We start from the raw sequence: 15,802 nt of genomic DNA on the forward strand, positions 1-15,802 counted from the left end.
TTTGTACCCATTTTTTTAGGTTTTAGACATTACATTTCTAATACAATTACATTCAGTGACTTTTCTCACCGTTTAGAATAATTTCCAATGGTATAATCATAATCTACTTCAATTTTTTTTTTTTTTTTTTTTTGAGGGTGTGTATCACCCTTTTTTTTTTGAGGTCATTAAGTATCACATTGACAACTTAGAAATCTCAAAATGTTCATCATCACCACCACCACAATTATCAAATAATAAATCATTGTACTAAATTTATAATATTTTATATTTATATTACATTTAATTTAATTTTATTAAGAAATTGATCAATGTTACCAAGCTAAAAAGCAAGATTCATTGTACAAAATCTAAAAGCACTTTCTGATATTAAATATACCCAAGAATGCTTTATTTTATGTCTGTACTTAGACTATAGCCTGTATTTTTATACCTAGGCCTATAATAAAAATCCATTTGTATTACATAATTGATATTTAACAGGTTTTGAAACTCTGAAAGAACAAGAATATGAAAATCATGAATGGTATGAAGTACAAAGGTATAAATATAAAGTACAGATTTTAATTTTAAAAGATATGTTATCTATTAAGTCAAAATTTTAAATAAAAAAAATGCAAATTATTTTGAATATTATTCAAATAAAATATGCAGTTGATTTACTCTTCTCCAATTATTTACTTGTGAAAAGATGTTATTGCATCATCGACTTGAATGTGCATCATTTTTTAGTTTGTCACTATTTTGACACTTTTCAAATCAGATAATTTAAATATATAAAAATTCAATTGGGACTTGTTAATAATAAGAAATTAGTAACATTGTCATACTAGAAACATGAAATATTTTAAAATGCAGTAAATAACACTAAATCGAAGCCATCCAAAAATACCTAAGTTTTTTTTAGCAATCAGTTAGAAAACCCAGTAGCAGACAGCTTTATGGATACACATCAAAAACTCTAGAATATAGTAATACTAAAAGCACAAATATCATTAGCTCAACTCTAAATAAGTTACATACAATTATACATCGCTAACCATGTTGCTCAGAATTTTGTAAAGCTCAAAACGTGAACTATGAAACATTAGGCATATCCCTAGTATGCAGTATGCCATATGACTAAAACAAATGTTATTGCAAAAGCAGAAAGTGCTAAATTTAATAACATTTGATTTACTTTTTTTCTTTTTTTTAATTTAAAAAATGTTACAATAACACATTTAAAATAATGTTGCACCATTTACAAATTAATAATGAAAACTTACTGCTCATACGGTATACAGTATTATTCTATATTTTAAAGTGTTTATAAAATGTAATCATTTCATAAACAAGTCATAACAATGAATAAAAAAATTATATAATTTAAGATGCAGTTTATAATTTTTATAAGATGCAGTACAATTATCATTCTTAAATGAAATTTTACTGATTAATATGTTTTATATGGATCTGTACAAAGGTTACTACTAAACTCTGTTTAAGATCACATGAATCTCAATGATAAGTTTTGTCACTTTGAGTTTATATGATAGCATAGGTATTTTACAAGGTTATTGTCATTTCTTAAGGTCTGTAGTTGATTTTTCTATATAATTTTTATTTTTAAAGATTTCACTATGTTTTTGAGAATTTTATAAAATATTTTTGCAATTTTTTTTTTTTTTACTCTAATTTATTTCAATTTGGTTTTAATACTGGGAAAGATGGTGAACTACTCCAATCTATCTGTCAGAGTAGGTTGTTGTTTCTACCCATCTACCCTTTTTTCTTATCCTTGATCCCTTCTTCCCCGTTATAGATTGTGCAGATGCTAGATTCTCTATGTTGGGACTCTTACTCTCTTTTTTCTGTTTAGCGTTCAGACCCACCATTAGGTATTACTTCAGAGGATAGAGAACAGAGATATGTACAAATGTAAGAGTAGTCTTGTACAGTCTCAGGTCGACCATTCCTGAGATGGGTGGTTAACTGAAACCCAACCACCAATGATCACCCGTATCCATGATCTATTCAAATCCGTATAAAAGTAACTCCCTTTACTAGGATTTAAGCCTTAGAACTCTCAACTTCGAAATAAGATACTGGTACTTGACCTTGAAGGAGAAGACACCTGCTATGTGATGGATCCAGTCACCACACCACCCCCTCCATACTAGCTCCTAAAGGGCTTTACCCGAGGTCATGCTCAACAAGCCTCAAGATATCACCAATGCAAATGCCACGTGTGACATTTCCGTCAGTGTACTAAACCTAAACAGACATCACACTTCAAGTCTTAAACAAGACCTTACCGATTGAGCTGACTACTAATGACCCAATGGAAGAATGAGTGAGTCCAGTCCGCAACACTGAATGCTAAACACAGAAATCTAAAAGATAAAACATTCAAAATTATTAATAGAAACAAAAACCTACAACATAAAACATTAACAACAGTACACTAAACAAAACAAAACAATCATAAAACACTAAAACATATAACTTAAAACCGTGTTAATAAACCAAATAAACCACCAATAAACTCCAAACAAAAAATTATTAACAACAAATCAAAATAACTAATCAAACAAAACCTACACTAAAAATTGGCCTACATTTAATACAGAAAACAAAAACACAAACAAATCAAACTAAACTTAGTCCAACACGTGTAAATAAAAACAGAAAAAGAACTGACACAAATGAAACTTCAAATAAAAACAACGAAAACATTAAGATATAGCCCAACAAAACCAAACAAATCATCAACCAGAACTACGTTAACAAACTGCCAATGTACACCAACACCCAGCTACAAAAATAAATAACTAACCAACAAAAATCCTGACCGTAATCCTACATTCAACATGAAATAAAAAGAACAAACAGAAAATTGCAATAGCTGCCACCTCAATGTCAAACTGTAAATCTATTTGACCAAGCAACAAGTCCCGTGCACGCCTGTATGCAGGACAATCATGGATGGCGGCTTCCCTACTCAAGAACAATTCACACATATGGGAGCACTCTTTGCCTTCTTGATTGGACAGTCCTAGGCATGTTGTCCTATCGTACCACAATACAAACCTGAGATACTAGAAGCAACGGCTCACCTATAAATGGTCCCTAACCTTGCAGGAGTGACGTTCAACAAAAACCCGACCTTGGTTCTCAACAAGCTCTTTACGAAACTTCTTATCGTACTCAACTATGTAATGCACAACGTTTCTATCCCGCTTACCAGCCTAAAACACAATCTTGAATTTTTCTCAATACTCATTATAATCATAATCTGATAAAACTATATTCTGATTCCAGGCCGCATTCAGGAAACACTCCTCCCCTAGGGCACATAGCACATCGTAAATTATTACCCTGGGCCGCAGAGGCTTTGTCAAGACCAACTTAATTGGATAATGATGTAACTCTTCAATTCCCTGAATTTCACATTCAGTATTAGTATCATTTGCCATGATCCTTACTACTTTTAGGTTGCCTTTGATACTGACTATCTTTAAACCATGCTCCCTAGGATCAATTGTCTTTATCAACTCACCCTTGAAGGCCACAGATGAAATGCCAGCAGGCTTGTCTATCAACAACACCTTCTGACTTGAAGCAGAAAGAGCCGCCAAAACAACTTCCAAAACCAATTTAGGCCAAAAAGTCCTGTTCCGCTCACCCATCTTGGCCTAAAAGCCCTCAATGTATCCCTGTAACAGATCATGCCACTTCACTAATAACAAAAGCAAAAATCTTAGTCTGCACATGCGGGGCGGGATATATGCAACGCTCTTATGCCTAACATTCCTCGGATGACCTACAAACTCCTATATCTCACCACACAAATAATTTAACATATCAATCATTCCGACACTGTTTAATTTGAGACCAGATCTGATGAGGCCAACTGTTTCTCAATGCAGTGACCTCAGCCTGCCTGACCTTCAAGGGCTGTAACACTTGCTTTCCATGACCAGCAGTAGTCAGGCCAAAAATTTCCTCAACCATCCTAGCATCTGTGTCAAAATCTTCAACAGTTGCGCTTACAACCCCAACTGCTCCAACAGCCCTTAACATGGCAGCCTTAACTTTCCTAACTGCATCCAAAAATGACTTCTTTAAAGGAAATATCCCCTTCCCTTTTCTCCAGGGCTTTGCCCACTCGGTTCATTGTTACACCTGACTTGCATCCACCAGGTTAACAGCTTCATCATCTGAAGCATCACTGCTTCCTTCCACTGCCTTAATCACCTGCTCCATCAAGCCTCACATCCACTCATACTAAGAAACACAGAAACTCCAAACACAAAACAAAATTTCAAAAATCAAAGTCTCAGAAGAACAGAAAAAGTCAGTCAATAAATAACAAGAAATAACTAAACAATAGACAATAAAATAAACCTAAACATATACTACAAACTAATAAACACAAAACAACCAAAGACATAAACACAGTAGCTATAAACAAAACGACCAGTCACAGCTCTCAGAGCAACCGATAAACAACAAAAATGGCTGCCCTGACAACAACTACATTCACAACATCAATAAAAATGAAAACTATTTCCCTTAAAAAAAGGATGTATTTTTTTGTTTAATTATTTAAAAATGAATAAGTAAACAGATTTTCTCTCTCACTCGCATACTTATTATTATCCATTTAATTTTGTCTTCATTCATGGACTAATTTATTCTTAATGTGTATAAAAATCATTAGAGTAATAAATAATCTTGTCATTTAGTTTAGCAATTTGATATTCCATTTTTGATAGTTTAATGGAATTATTTTTTATACTTTATCTTTGGTTACATTACTATTTCCATTATCTCATCATTCTTTATTGTGCATAAATTACAAATGTGGTTTTATAAGAAGTTTCTGTAGAAAAATTCTCTTAAATAAAATTGTATTAATACTATTCAGCTTTATTGTTCATTTAAACTAATGTTTTTAGATCAAGAATCAGTTATATTTAAAAAAAGGGATATTTTGACACTTTGTGTGTAATGTAAGTTGCTTACTGATTTATATGAAATTTTTCAGTTCCTTGCTATTAGGTGGAACAATGTATATATAATAAATTTTCAAGTATTTAAATTTTTTTTTTTAAATTGATGGTTTATATAGCTGTTTAAAATAGCTCTAACATGTCAGCCCTCTCAGGCAGATCCCTTTTTGCATATTAATTTTGTTATATATTAATTGCATACACAGCAGTTAAAAAACATTTAGAAAATACATGGAAATATTCGCTCAATAGTCTTCAGCCAGTGGTGTCAGGTAATTCCTGCATTATTGCTGTTGCAGTAAGATTATTTTTATCAGTTGCTAAACCTAACAATAATTCAATTACTACTATCAACGATTCTGTTATTTTCTTCACTTTAATGTTCATTTTTTATTATTATTAATTCAATTATATTACAAATCAATTTATTATGGGACTTTTTTTTACAATTTTGATATAAAAATTACAAGCAAATTTTTATTGAAAAAATTTATATTCACTTTAAAGCCTGGATCTTAATCTACAATTGTATATAGTATTCACCTAAATTAAAACACTTTTTGTGTAGTATGATCTGTTTTTACATACCATCTCTTAAAAATCTGCCATCTGATAAGGTAACCATTGCTGAATCCTTTTTTAATGCCTTTATTATCATTGTAGTGCTGACTTCCAAGGTGCTGCTTTACATGCGGGAACAAATGGTAGTCACTGGGCGCCAAATCAAGGTGAGAGGTAATGAGATCATGGGTGCAATGAGCTTTGTATGGCCAAGTGTTGTCATGAAACAGCAAGATTCCTGTATCAAGCACGCCATAGCTTTAGTTTTGGATTGTGTTCCAAAGTTTAGTTAAGGTATCACAATGTGTTTCAGAATTTATCATTTCACCCCAAGGCATGAAATCAACAAGCATTGGCTATCCTAAAACACAGTGCAGTCATGATTTTCTGGGCTGATATTGTTTGCTTGAACTCCATTCCATGAACTGTTGTTTTCATTTTAGTGTAATGCGAGACACCCATGTCGTATCTCCAGTAACAATTTCACATAAAAATGGATCACCTTCATTGATGTATCTTGTGAGAAAATTTAAAACAATGGCTAAACATTTGTTTTTATGCAACATAATCATCATTTGTAGTACCCAGTGTGAGTACAACTTGCAATAATTTAAGCATACAGACATAGTATCATAGAGAAGACATCATGAAATTAAAGTTAATTCATTAAATAGTGATGAAGTCATAAACCATCTATTCTCACAGGCTTTCCATCAACTGTCTGCACCAGGTAATCAGTAATAACAGATAGTCATCCACAACATGGCACATCGTGTATGTTTGTACAGCCTTTTTAAATACTCTAATCCATTTTCTCACCATTCCATCAGGCATAGCATTATTCCTGTACACTTCACTAATCTGTCGATGAATTTTGTCTGCTTTCACACCTCTTGCATTTAAGAAACAAGCTGCTGCATGTATTTCACAATCTGCAGCACTGTCTATAGTCACAGGCATTTTAAACACGCTCAGGAAACTGTAAACATAACAATCGTGTAATGGTGTCTGTAACATGTCTAGATGTAGTTACTCAGTGTAAATGCACAAAACAGTGATACCCACACTGCAGCAGAAATATATAAAAACTGTACTTACTTAAACATTCCTTGTAAATTCAGTATAAATGACTAAGATAAGCTACTATTCAGTAGTACTCCATTTGTACACTGTGGTGTACAGTTCACTTTCTATAAGAGTTAGGTTTTAGAATCTATGTTAGTACAATTTCTTCACTGAAAAAACCATATAACATTAAGAGAATCTGTATCCATGTATATTCTTTATGATGGAAATGGCCGTAAATCTGGCCTGAGAATGAAACAAGGGATTAATAAATAAGAATCAAGATAATTCATGAAGTAGGCTTTTTATTAAAAGTAAATAAATAAACAGGCATTGAAAAGTGTTATATTTTTTTCTACTAAATATTTTGCAAAAATATCTAAATAGAGTACAAAAGCTTTGTTATTTATTTACAATTTTATTGGGATCTGTACAGATTGCAAAGCGCTTTCTAGTTGGATCAATGTTTTCTTTGCTTCCAAAAGAAGCTTACCCTCGGGCATAACATTTGGTTCATGCTGAAGACAAAAAATTGATTTTTCCAAATATCCTTTAGATTCCTGTAAAATAAATTTTAATGATTTTATTTTTCTTGAAATCATTTGATAAAAAAGAATCTTTTTGTCAATTTAAACATAAATTTGGAATAAATTATATAATTAAATGGAAAAATACTGTGAAACCTAAATAAATATTTATTTATCAGAACATAATTTTATAGATTACATAAGGAATATCATATGTCTCTTTTATTCATTACAAAAGGAAGTGCTCCAGAAATTTCCAGGAGAGATCAAGAAAAACCTTGATCAAAGTAAACAATTATTAAATTACAAAGAAATGCTTACAGTCCATATTAATATAAAAATAATATGATGGTCATTCAAATATAAATCGGAATTCTGCTGTGCAGGCTGAGGAAAAGTAGTGAATATAGTGAGGTGCTGCAGATAGTTGGATATGTGTGGATGGGAGCAGCAACTGGCCATCTATACCTGTAGGTCACATTCCCACGTCAATAGCAGGAGGTACCATCGTTCATTGCTCAATGAATTATAATTCAATTTCTTCCAAGCATCCTGACCTCATAGGGGAAGACACCTTCCATGTGATGGTTTAAGTCACCATGCCACCCCATTCATATCCAGCCCTGATGGGCTTTACCGAAGGTCACCTTCAAAACCTCAGCAAAAGGCATCTCTCAGCTTTGTTCTTGCCTCAGTCAGGATTCCACCGATGTGAATGCCACATGTGACATATATTTGAATGACCCTCTTAATTACATGCAATAATCTTGATGCAAATGTATTAAGTAAATAAAAAAAGTTTGAAATACTACTGATAAATATTTAAATACACAAATATAAATATATGAGTGTGTAGACATTTTGGTTCATTTAATTAATGCTTCAAATGCTCATCAATAGAGTAATAATATAGTTTCTATAAAAAAAGTAAGTCTTTAAAAATGACTTTAAAAAGGTCAGAAGATCTTTTCCCCTTTATTGATCCAAATGTGACTCTCATGCGCCATATGTACATGTCACAGATTGTTTAAATCCAAATAGCGAAGTAATTTTAAATGAAGCCTTGTCATTAGAAATTCTTAGGAAGGATTTTTTATAAACAATAAGAGGTGATCCTTTGTCTATCTGAAATGTTTCCTCTAATAAAACTTATCTCCAGACAGTATTCTAACTTTCTCTATTAACATTAAACACTTTTCCTAAAAATACAATAAATTCTAATTATATTAATACATATAACATCTGCTGTCAGGCTGATCCTAATCTTATAATATCAAACTCTCTAATTCTTCCATTTTGAAATACTTTAAAAACACTATAATTACTCATAAGATTTTCCATACAAATATTCAGTGCCTAAGAAAAACTGAGGAGATTGAAATATTTCTTTTAGTCACTAGATTTTTCATGTTTTTCAAAATTTTGGCTGGTCAACGTAGAATTCATATCTGAACTAGGACGTTTCAAGCTTGCCAAAACAGTTTACTAAACTGTATGAAAAAATGGAGAGAAGTTTCAATTTTTGTTAAAGACTATTTTTTAATAATTAAAATTTTCCATACATTTGTGGAAGAAAGTAATTTTTTATTTTTTTTCAGTTCAGTATCCTAATCTTAGATTATATTTGCCTTTCTATGCAAACTATCAAAAAAAATTTAAAACTCATTAAATTCAATGTAATAGTGCATTGTAGTTCTAATGTTAATTTTCTAGATAATTCTAGTTCTGTGGTGGATGAATCATTGACTCAGTTTGGGAGTTATCAGGATTAAATATTTCTATCTCTCAGTCGAATAAAATTACAAGTACCTCAGTCACCTGTATAGACAATATTTTTGCAAATTTACCAAAATGTAATTTTTTATCCTTTTGTGGAAATCGCAAGTCTTTCAGATCACAACTATAAAATTGCAATAGCATTGTTTATTAATGAGACAATGATTACTTTTATTCTTTTAACAGGGTAATCAATGAAAATTCAATTAGAAATTTAAGAACCTTACTTCCAGAAACAAATTGGGAAAGTAACAATAAAATTAGCTTTGAAGAAAAGTTTTACAGTTTAAATCTAAAAAGAAAAACACATGTATTGCTAAAAGAATTGTAAACTTTAAATCTACGTGAATACCTAAGTATAATTTGTCTGATTCAAATATTATTTGAAAAATTTCCAACTATTTATGGTAAACTTATTCATAATGCTATAAGATATAACTATGATAATTTAGTATTTAATTAAAATAATAAATTTAAAGTTGAATGGAGTTACCAAAAGTGGAAGTGGATTTGGGTATAAAACAGGTCAGAAAATAAATTCACCAGAAGTACAAAAGGACGCAACATCTGTTATCTTTTACTGTTTATATAACACAGGAATTTTATAATTTCTTTTTCAAAATTTTGTAATCTCTTTTCCTAGTAAAAGTTTAGTTGCTTTTTATGAATTTGAATACTAGATAATGGATACTGGTGTACTTTGTTGGTTGGAATTCAATTAACCAAACATCTCAGGAATGGTTGGCCCATACATGTCATACTCATCTCAGTGGGCTATGAGGGGCTTCTTATTGTTCACTAATGAACAGACTACAATGTACAGATTACGAAAAAATATATATTTCAAATTATAATAAAATTAATATATTTCAGTCAAAGCAATTGCTTAAAATGGTATTGTTGATGAACCTTTTTTTTTATTTTTGTTGATACCTGGAGATTTAAAACTAGTATAAAGATCAATCAAATATAAATTGGACTTTTGTTTTTAACATTTATTATTATTAATATATAATTGAAAATACAAAACATATTAATTGCTTTTTCTATGTAGTCTCCTTGAAATTTTTCCCAATTTGTAGGGAGCATAAGGATCATATCTTCATAAAACGTATCAGGTTTGTTATGAACCAATTACACAACTTCTTCTCTACTTTAATGTCACTTTTGAATTGATATCCTCCCAGTGCTTCCTTCAACGGCCTAAACATAAAGAAACTGCAGGGAGTTAAATCTTGACTGTTTGTGAGATGTTCCAAGTTTTTTCCAAGTCCTAATGACTGTGGTAGACCTGACATTGTCATGGAGAATCACATCTCTTATTGTCAGATGGTGCCTTTTGTTTTTGTAGGCGGCTTTCACTGTATCCAAAAGCAAGCAGTAGTATACAGTATTGCTATTGTGGAAAAATTCTTTGAGCAGTACTCCTTTTAGTCCCAAAACATGGTTGCAAGGACTTTTCCAGTTGATAGACACATTTTGGCAGGCAAGGCTCTCCGCTCCTTTTTTTCCTGTTTAGCCTCCAGGAATCATCATCAGGTATTACTTCAGAGGATGATATGTGAGCATAAGTGAAGTATAGACTTGTACAGTCTCAGGTCGACCATTTCAGAGATTTGTGGTTAATTGAAATCCAACCACCAAAGAATAACCCATATAAAAGTAACTGCCTTTACTAGGATTTGAACATTGGAACTCTCGACTTCAAAATCAGCTTATTTGCAAAGACATGTTCACCACTAGACCAACCCGGTGATATCAAGGCTCTCCACTCCTTCTTTCTTTTTCCTATTTAGCCTCTGGTAATTACTGTTTAGATAATACTTCAGAGGATGATATTTACGAGTGTAAATGAACTGTAGTCTTGTACAGTCTCAGTTCAACCATTCCTGAGATGTGTGGTTAATTGAAACCCAACCCCACCAAAGAACACCGGTATCCACAATCTAATATTCAAATCTGTGTAAAAATAGGCTCTCCACAACAACCTCACTCCATTACCGGTTTCTACTCTGGAGTGTAATGATTGACCCATGCCTCATCACACATCACTTATTCAATGCAAAAGTCATTTACCTCAAAATCAGTTCAGGAGTCTTTGGCGAATTTCCTGTTGGACCTGTTTCTGATTTTGGTTCAAAAGCTTGGAACTGCCTCCCAAAACCTTGTGGATCCCATGATGCTTTATGATAATGGAATGGTCCTTTCATGATTAATACCCACTTCCAAAGCAGTTTCATCAACCATAATATGCCGATTATGTTCAATGAGGTCAAACATCTAGAAATACTCAAATGTTGTCATGCATCATATTTGTCTATTCCATATTTGAATGCCTATTATGACACATTTTCTACAGCTAACGCTCTCCTCTATGTTTGCTACTCCAATTATAGACTTGTGTTCAGGACAGTGTCATATTTCTATACTATGCAAGCAGTTTGGTCTGAACTAAACTTATAAGAAACTTCACTATAACAAATTGCACAACTGATAATGTAACCTTTTGTTTCGACATGACACTGCTGACCAAGGAATCACATAGCATCCCCTCTCCACATCTCTACTGTCAGTATCCCTCCATGGCAACCCACTCATGTTCGTATGCAAGCAGTGAAGACAAAAGTTCAGTTTATATTTTACTAATTCTCATATTTAAATATAAAGAGTAAATATATAGTAGATATTGACAAAATCCAGGCATATTTTTGTAGTCATAAATGCTATTACTGCCCCTCTTGAAAATCTCTCATGTTTTATTCTTGAAGAAGTTTGGTGAAACATAAATATCTATTGTTTCTCACTTATCACTTCCATCTTGACCCCTGTTATCTTCTTGCCTAAAAACACTAAAATTATCTTTGATAGACCACTGTTTTCAAACAACAGAAACTGTTGAAGAAAGCTTATTACACAAATTATGTTCTAATAAAACAAAAGTGTTGTAGTGAATGAAACAGGTGGAACAATGAATTATTGGTTCAGGGAAGTACTTTGAAGGAGATAAGCTATAATAATATTTAAATCTTATAGATATTTTTTGAACATTAAAAGTTTAATTTCTTTGACAGCCCTCATACACATACACTTAACATATGTACCCTAGTATTGAAGGGTGGATATTTCAATTAACTTATTACATTTTTTTGTTGATCATCTTTTATTTAAAGTTCAAATATGGAAAACAGAATTAAGAAGTAATCTTATTTACCCTTAACAGTTGATGTGTTAACATAACAGGTGAGCCTAATGCTGAATTGCGACGAGCCATTTCAGCAGTAGCTGTGTGCAATTCATACCACAGAACACCTCTAACTCTGCATTCTCCTAGAATTACAATAACAAGAGTTAATATTAAGACAGATTTAATTCTAAACTTTAGTCAAAGGAAATTCTTAATAAATTCAAATATTTCCTTTTACAATTGGAGATATACATTTGAGATTTTAGAAATAGTATGTTGAAAAAACTAAATAGGCTATAATGTAGTCTGAATTGCTATTATAAATGATGTTATAAAACATCTCAGTCAGAGATTAGTTTATGCACTAGTAAATGAAAATAAAGCCACTTTAAATATTTTACAAGAAGTTGCAACAAACAAGAAAAATACTAAGAATTAGCCATGTTAAATGCTTATAGAAATAAAAGTAAAATCAAAAAGACAAAATAGCAAGATATTTTGATCTCCTGGTTCAAAAGTTCTCTTTGCCCAGATTTTTTTTTACAAAATCCTGCTTGCTGTGTTTCTCTGATATCACAGATATAAAAAAACATTTCATAAAGTCACCTTGACAGCCCATTAATAACTATCATCCTCAAATTTTTACGAACTTACCAATTAAACTAAATGCAATTAAATTGTGTTCAGAATGGCAACAATATTTTCTGTGTTGCTTACCTGAATAAGCAACTGGCTTGATCCTTGAGTCATTTATGACGTAAAACAGCTTTTAGGGCAAATTTAGATGCATCAATAAACAGACATCATTCTGTAAGCTTATAGTCTACTCCTACTTCAGTCATTAACCCATCGATGGCAAAACATACACAACTAAAACCCTCCACTTACAAATCACTGAGAAACCAGCATTTTTTTTCTTAAGAATTAATGCTTTTTCCATCTGCTAACAGATTCCATTTGTAATTTACAGCTGAGTTCAGCCTGGTGTTTTGATAAGCCCAAGTCACACATCAAATCAGTTTTTTTTGTAGATATCTGAGGATTATAAGGAAATTACAGATGTTCTCAAAAAGATCTAAATTTTCAGCAGTTTTTTTATCACCACTATCGCTAAACTCTGAAATGTTTAATATCATCCCACTTTATTAGTGGGTTTCTTTCTTGAAGCTCTCTACAAATGGAACTTGTCTAAGAGCAGATGGCACATTCAAATATTTTATTTAATTAGTTTTTATATTATCATGTGTTTGTAAGACAAAAGTAGCAATCATCAAAATTATTAGTAGACTCATTGGCACACCATAGGGACAGCAAATGGGATAGAGCTTATAAGGCAACATAACATCATATCAACATCACATTATAGTTTACATAACAAACATCAGGAAATCAATTTTATCTTGATCCTCAATTTTACAACTAAAATACAAAAAGTATGCTCACCTCTTTTGTTATAAATCTGCCTTATAATTTTAATATAAAAAATCCACAATACAATAAAACTTAATCTGTTAAATTTTTACAAGATCTGGAGTAAAAACTTGGTGTTACTGACTTAAGTAAACTGTAAAAATATTACATTTTTCTGTATATAAGCAGTTAAGTAAATTGCATTTTTGTAATAGAATAAAACTATTTATTAAAAATTATTTTTTTTATCCCTTGATTTTATTTGTTATCACTATTTATTACAGTAATATGCAACATATTTTAACTTAGATAATTACTATATAAATTTAAAAAGAAAGCTAACTCTGGGATAGGAGAAAACGTACTTGAAAGGATGGTAACAGTAGCTTGAAAATATAAATTTATGTGCTAAATATCAACTGCACTAAGCAAAACTTGTATTTTCTTAGTCTCACTAAATTTTTTTCACAAAAAATCAGAAAGTACATTTATAACATGGTTATCTGAACTAGAAAATATTTTTAAAAAACTCAGTTCGATGGGTTATTAATATACTAATAACTCCGTGGAGTGAACATGTTAAAACTGAACACAGCAACTGCATTTGCATCAAGTATTCTGTTTTATTGACAGACCTCTAAACAAAAATTACAAGATGCAACCTGTGCAAAGTGTAAGTTTTGTAACACAGTACAACTTGAATTGGATAGTATTAAGTAACCATGCTTAAATGAATGGTAAAATGTAAAACTTATAATCAATAAATCATTTAAAAAAAGCCACTTACCTGGTATTATCACCATGAAAAGATCTGTTAGACTTTTACATAATTTTATTTTATAGTTTAATTCATCATCAGTTAATGAAGCTATGCCATTTATTTGATCTATTTGTTGAGCTACAATCAGTGCAATCTCTGTAATATAGAAATGATTTGGTAGCAAAACATCTTTCCATTTTTCTAAGAACTGTTTGCACATTAAAATATCATTTCTGTTCAACCGATCCATCTCCCACCCTATCTTGTCTAACATATCACTAATATCTGACCAATTCTTCTTAGTCCCACAGCGGTGGCAACTCCATGCCACTGTTTCGCCATCGCAAAATGATGGTGGCAAGACTGCTCCTTCACATTCTCTGTAAAAATAATTTTATAAATAATTTACTAACTTATATGTAATAAAATAAATGTTAAAAAAATATATATATATTGCCACTAGAAAAAATTAAAAAAACTACAATTTGTATGGCTAATATAAATATTAAGTAGCAATAATATTCTCTTTCTTCTTTAAATTTTGAATTGGTACTAATTTTAAAACACCTGTCATAATTTACTAGCCTCCTAATGAACTGTTAACTGAAAAAAGTTAAAATTTAAAGAAAGATGAAAATGATTATTTGTTAGTTTTTAGAGAAGTTTTTCTGCAATTCCTTTTTTTTAGTGCGTATTTTCAAATAATTGGCCAAGCAAAGCAAGGATTTAAATCAATCTTCTAGCATTCCATCTATTTGTGTGCTTGTATATAACAGCCAAATTGTAACTGTGTATTTGTTATGCAGCCAAATGCATTTTCTAGGTTTTATGGAATTTCCCAGAAAAATCCCCTGCTATTAGGCAGAACAAAGTAAGTGTAATGATTTCTTATGAAGTTTTTTGTTTTAAGATGACCATTGCATTATCGTAGACAAAAGTGATGGAGAGCAAGTTTCCAACTTTTCATTACCAAGCCACCAATTTATCTCCCTTTCACTCCTGCTATCACCTACTTCTGATTTTATCACCATTTCTTATCCTTTTCATAAGGAACTATGTATAAGATTCTCCTTTTTTTCACATTTTATTCCATCTAATATTTGTTAAATGTAATGCTTGCCCAGGACGTCATTCTACTATGTAGCATTGCGTTTTTCTCTACTCACTATTAAATATAAAGCTTCCACATTAAACATTCTAGACCAGTGATTCTCAACCTTTTTTGTTCCGCGACCCCCAAAAAGTAAAAACAATATATAATGAAATTTCACAACTCTTGAACCCCAACCCAATGAAACCTAGTTAAAACTATTTAGCTGCATTGATAGCGACAAGTATGAACATGCATATCTGAAGTGTACAAACATGATCAATTTATAGGTTCTAATTTGAAGTGTACATGCTCCTTGTAATTTGATATGCTTGTATAATATTCGCTGTGAGAGCAACATATTTGAACATGCATATGAAATGTTTGAACACATCATGCCCTCAACAGTATAAAAGAGCTGTAAGGGATTGC

At 31.4% G+C, this 15,802-nt stretch overlaps 1 protein-coding gene across 4 annotated transcripts in view; it reads right to left on the minus strand.

The window, feature by feature from the left end:
• Positions 1-6,911: 6,911 nt before the first annotated feature.
• SmydA-1 (SET and MYND domain containing, arthropod-specific, member 1) overlaps positions 6,912-15,802 on the minus strand; it is an 81,504-nt gene continuing 72,613 nt past the window's right edge. For all 4 annotated transcript variants that reach the window (XM_075367931.1, XM_075367922.1, XM_075367914.1 and 1 more), the window contains 3 exons: positions 14,308-14,660; positions 12,138-12,253; positions 6,912-7,183 (listed from right to left, as the gene is read on the minus strand). In XM_075367931.1, the coding sequence (XP_075224046.1) occupies positions 7,034-7,183; positions 12,138-12,253; positions 14,308-14,660 (619 nt within the window). In that variant the 3' untranslated portion in view covers positions 6,912-7,033. The remainder of the gene's footprint in view (positions 7,184-12,137; positions 12,254-14,307; positions 14,661-15,802) is intronic.

Source organism: Lycorma delicatula, chromosome 1 (assembly GCF_047948215.1).
Source record: "Lycorma delicatula isolate Av1 chromosome 1, ASM4794821v1, whole genome shotgun sequence".
NCBI lineage: Eukaryota > Metazoa > Arthropoda > Insecta > Hemiptera > Fulgoridae > Lycorma > Lycorma delicatula.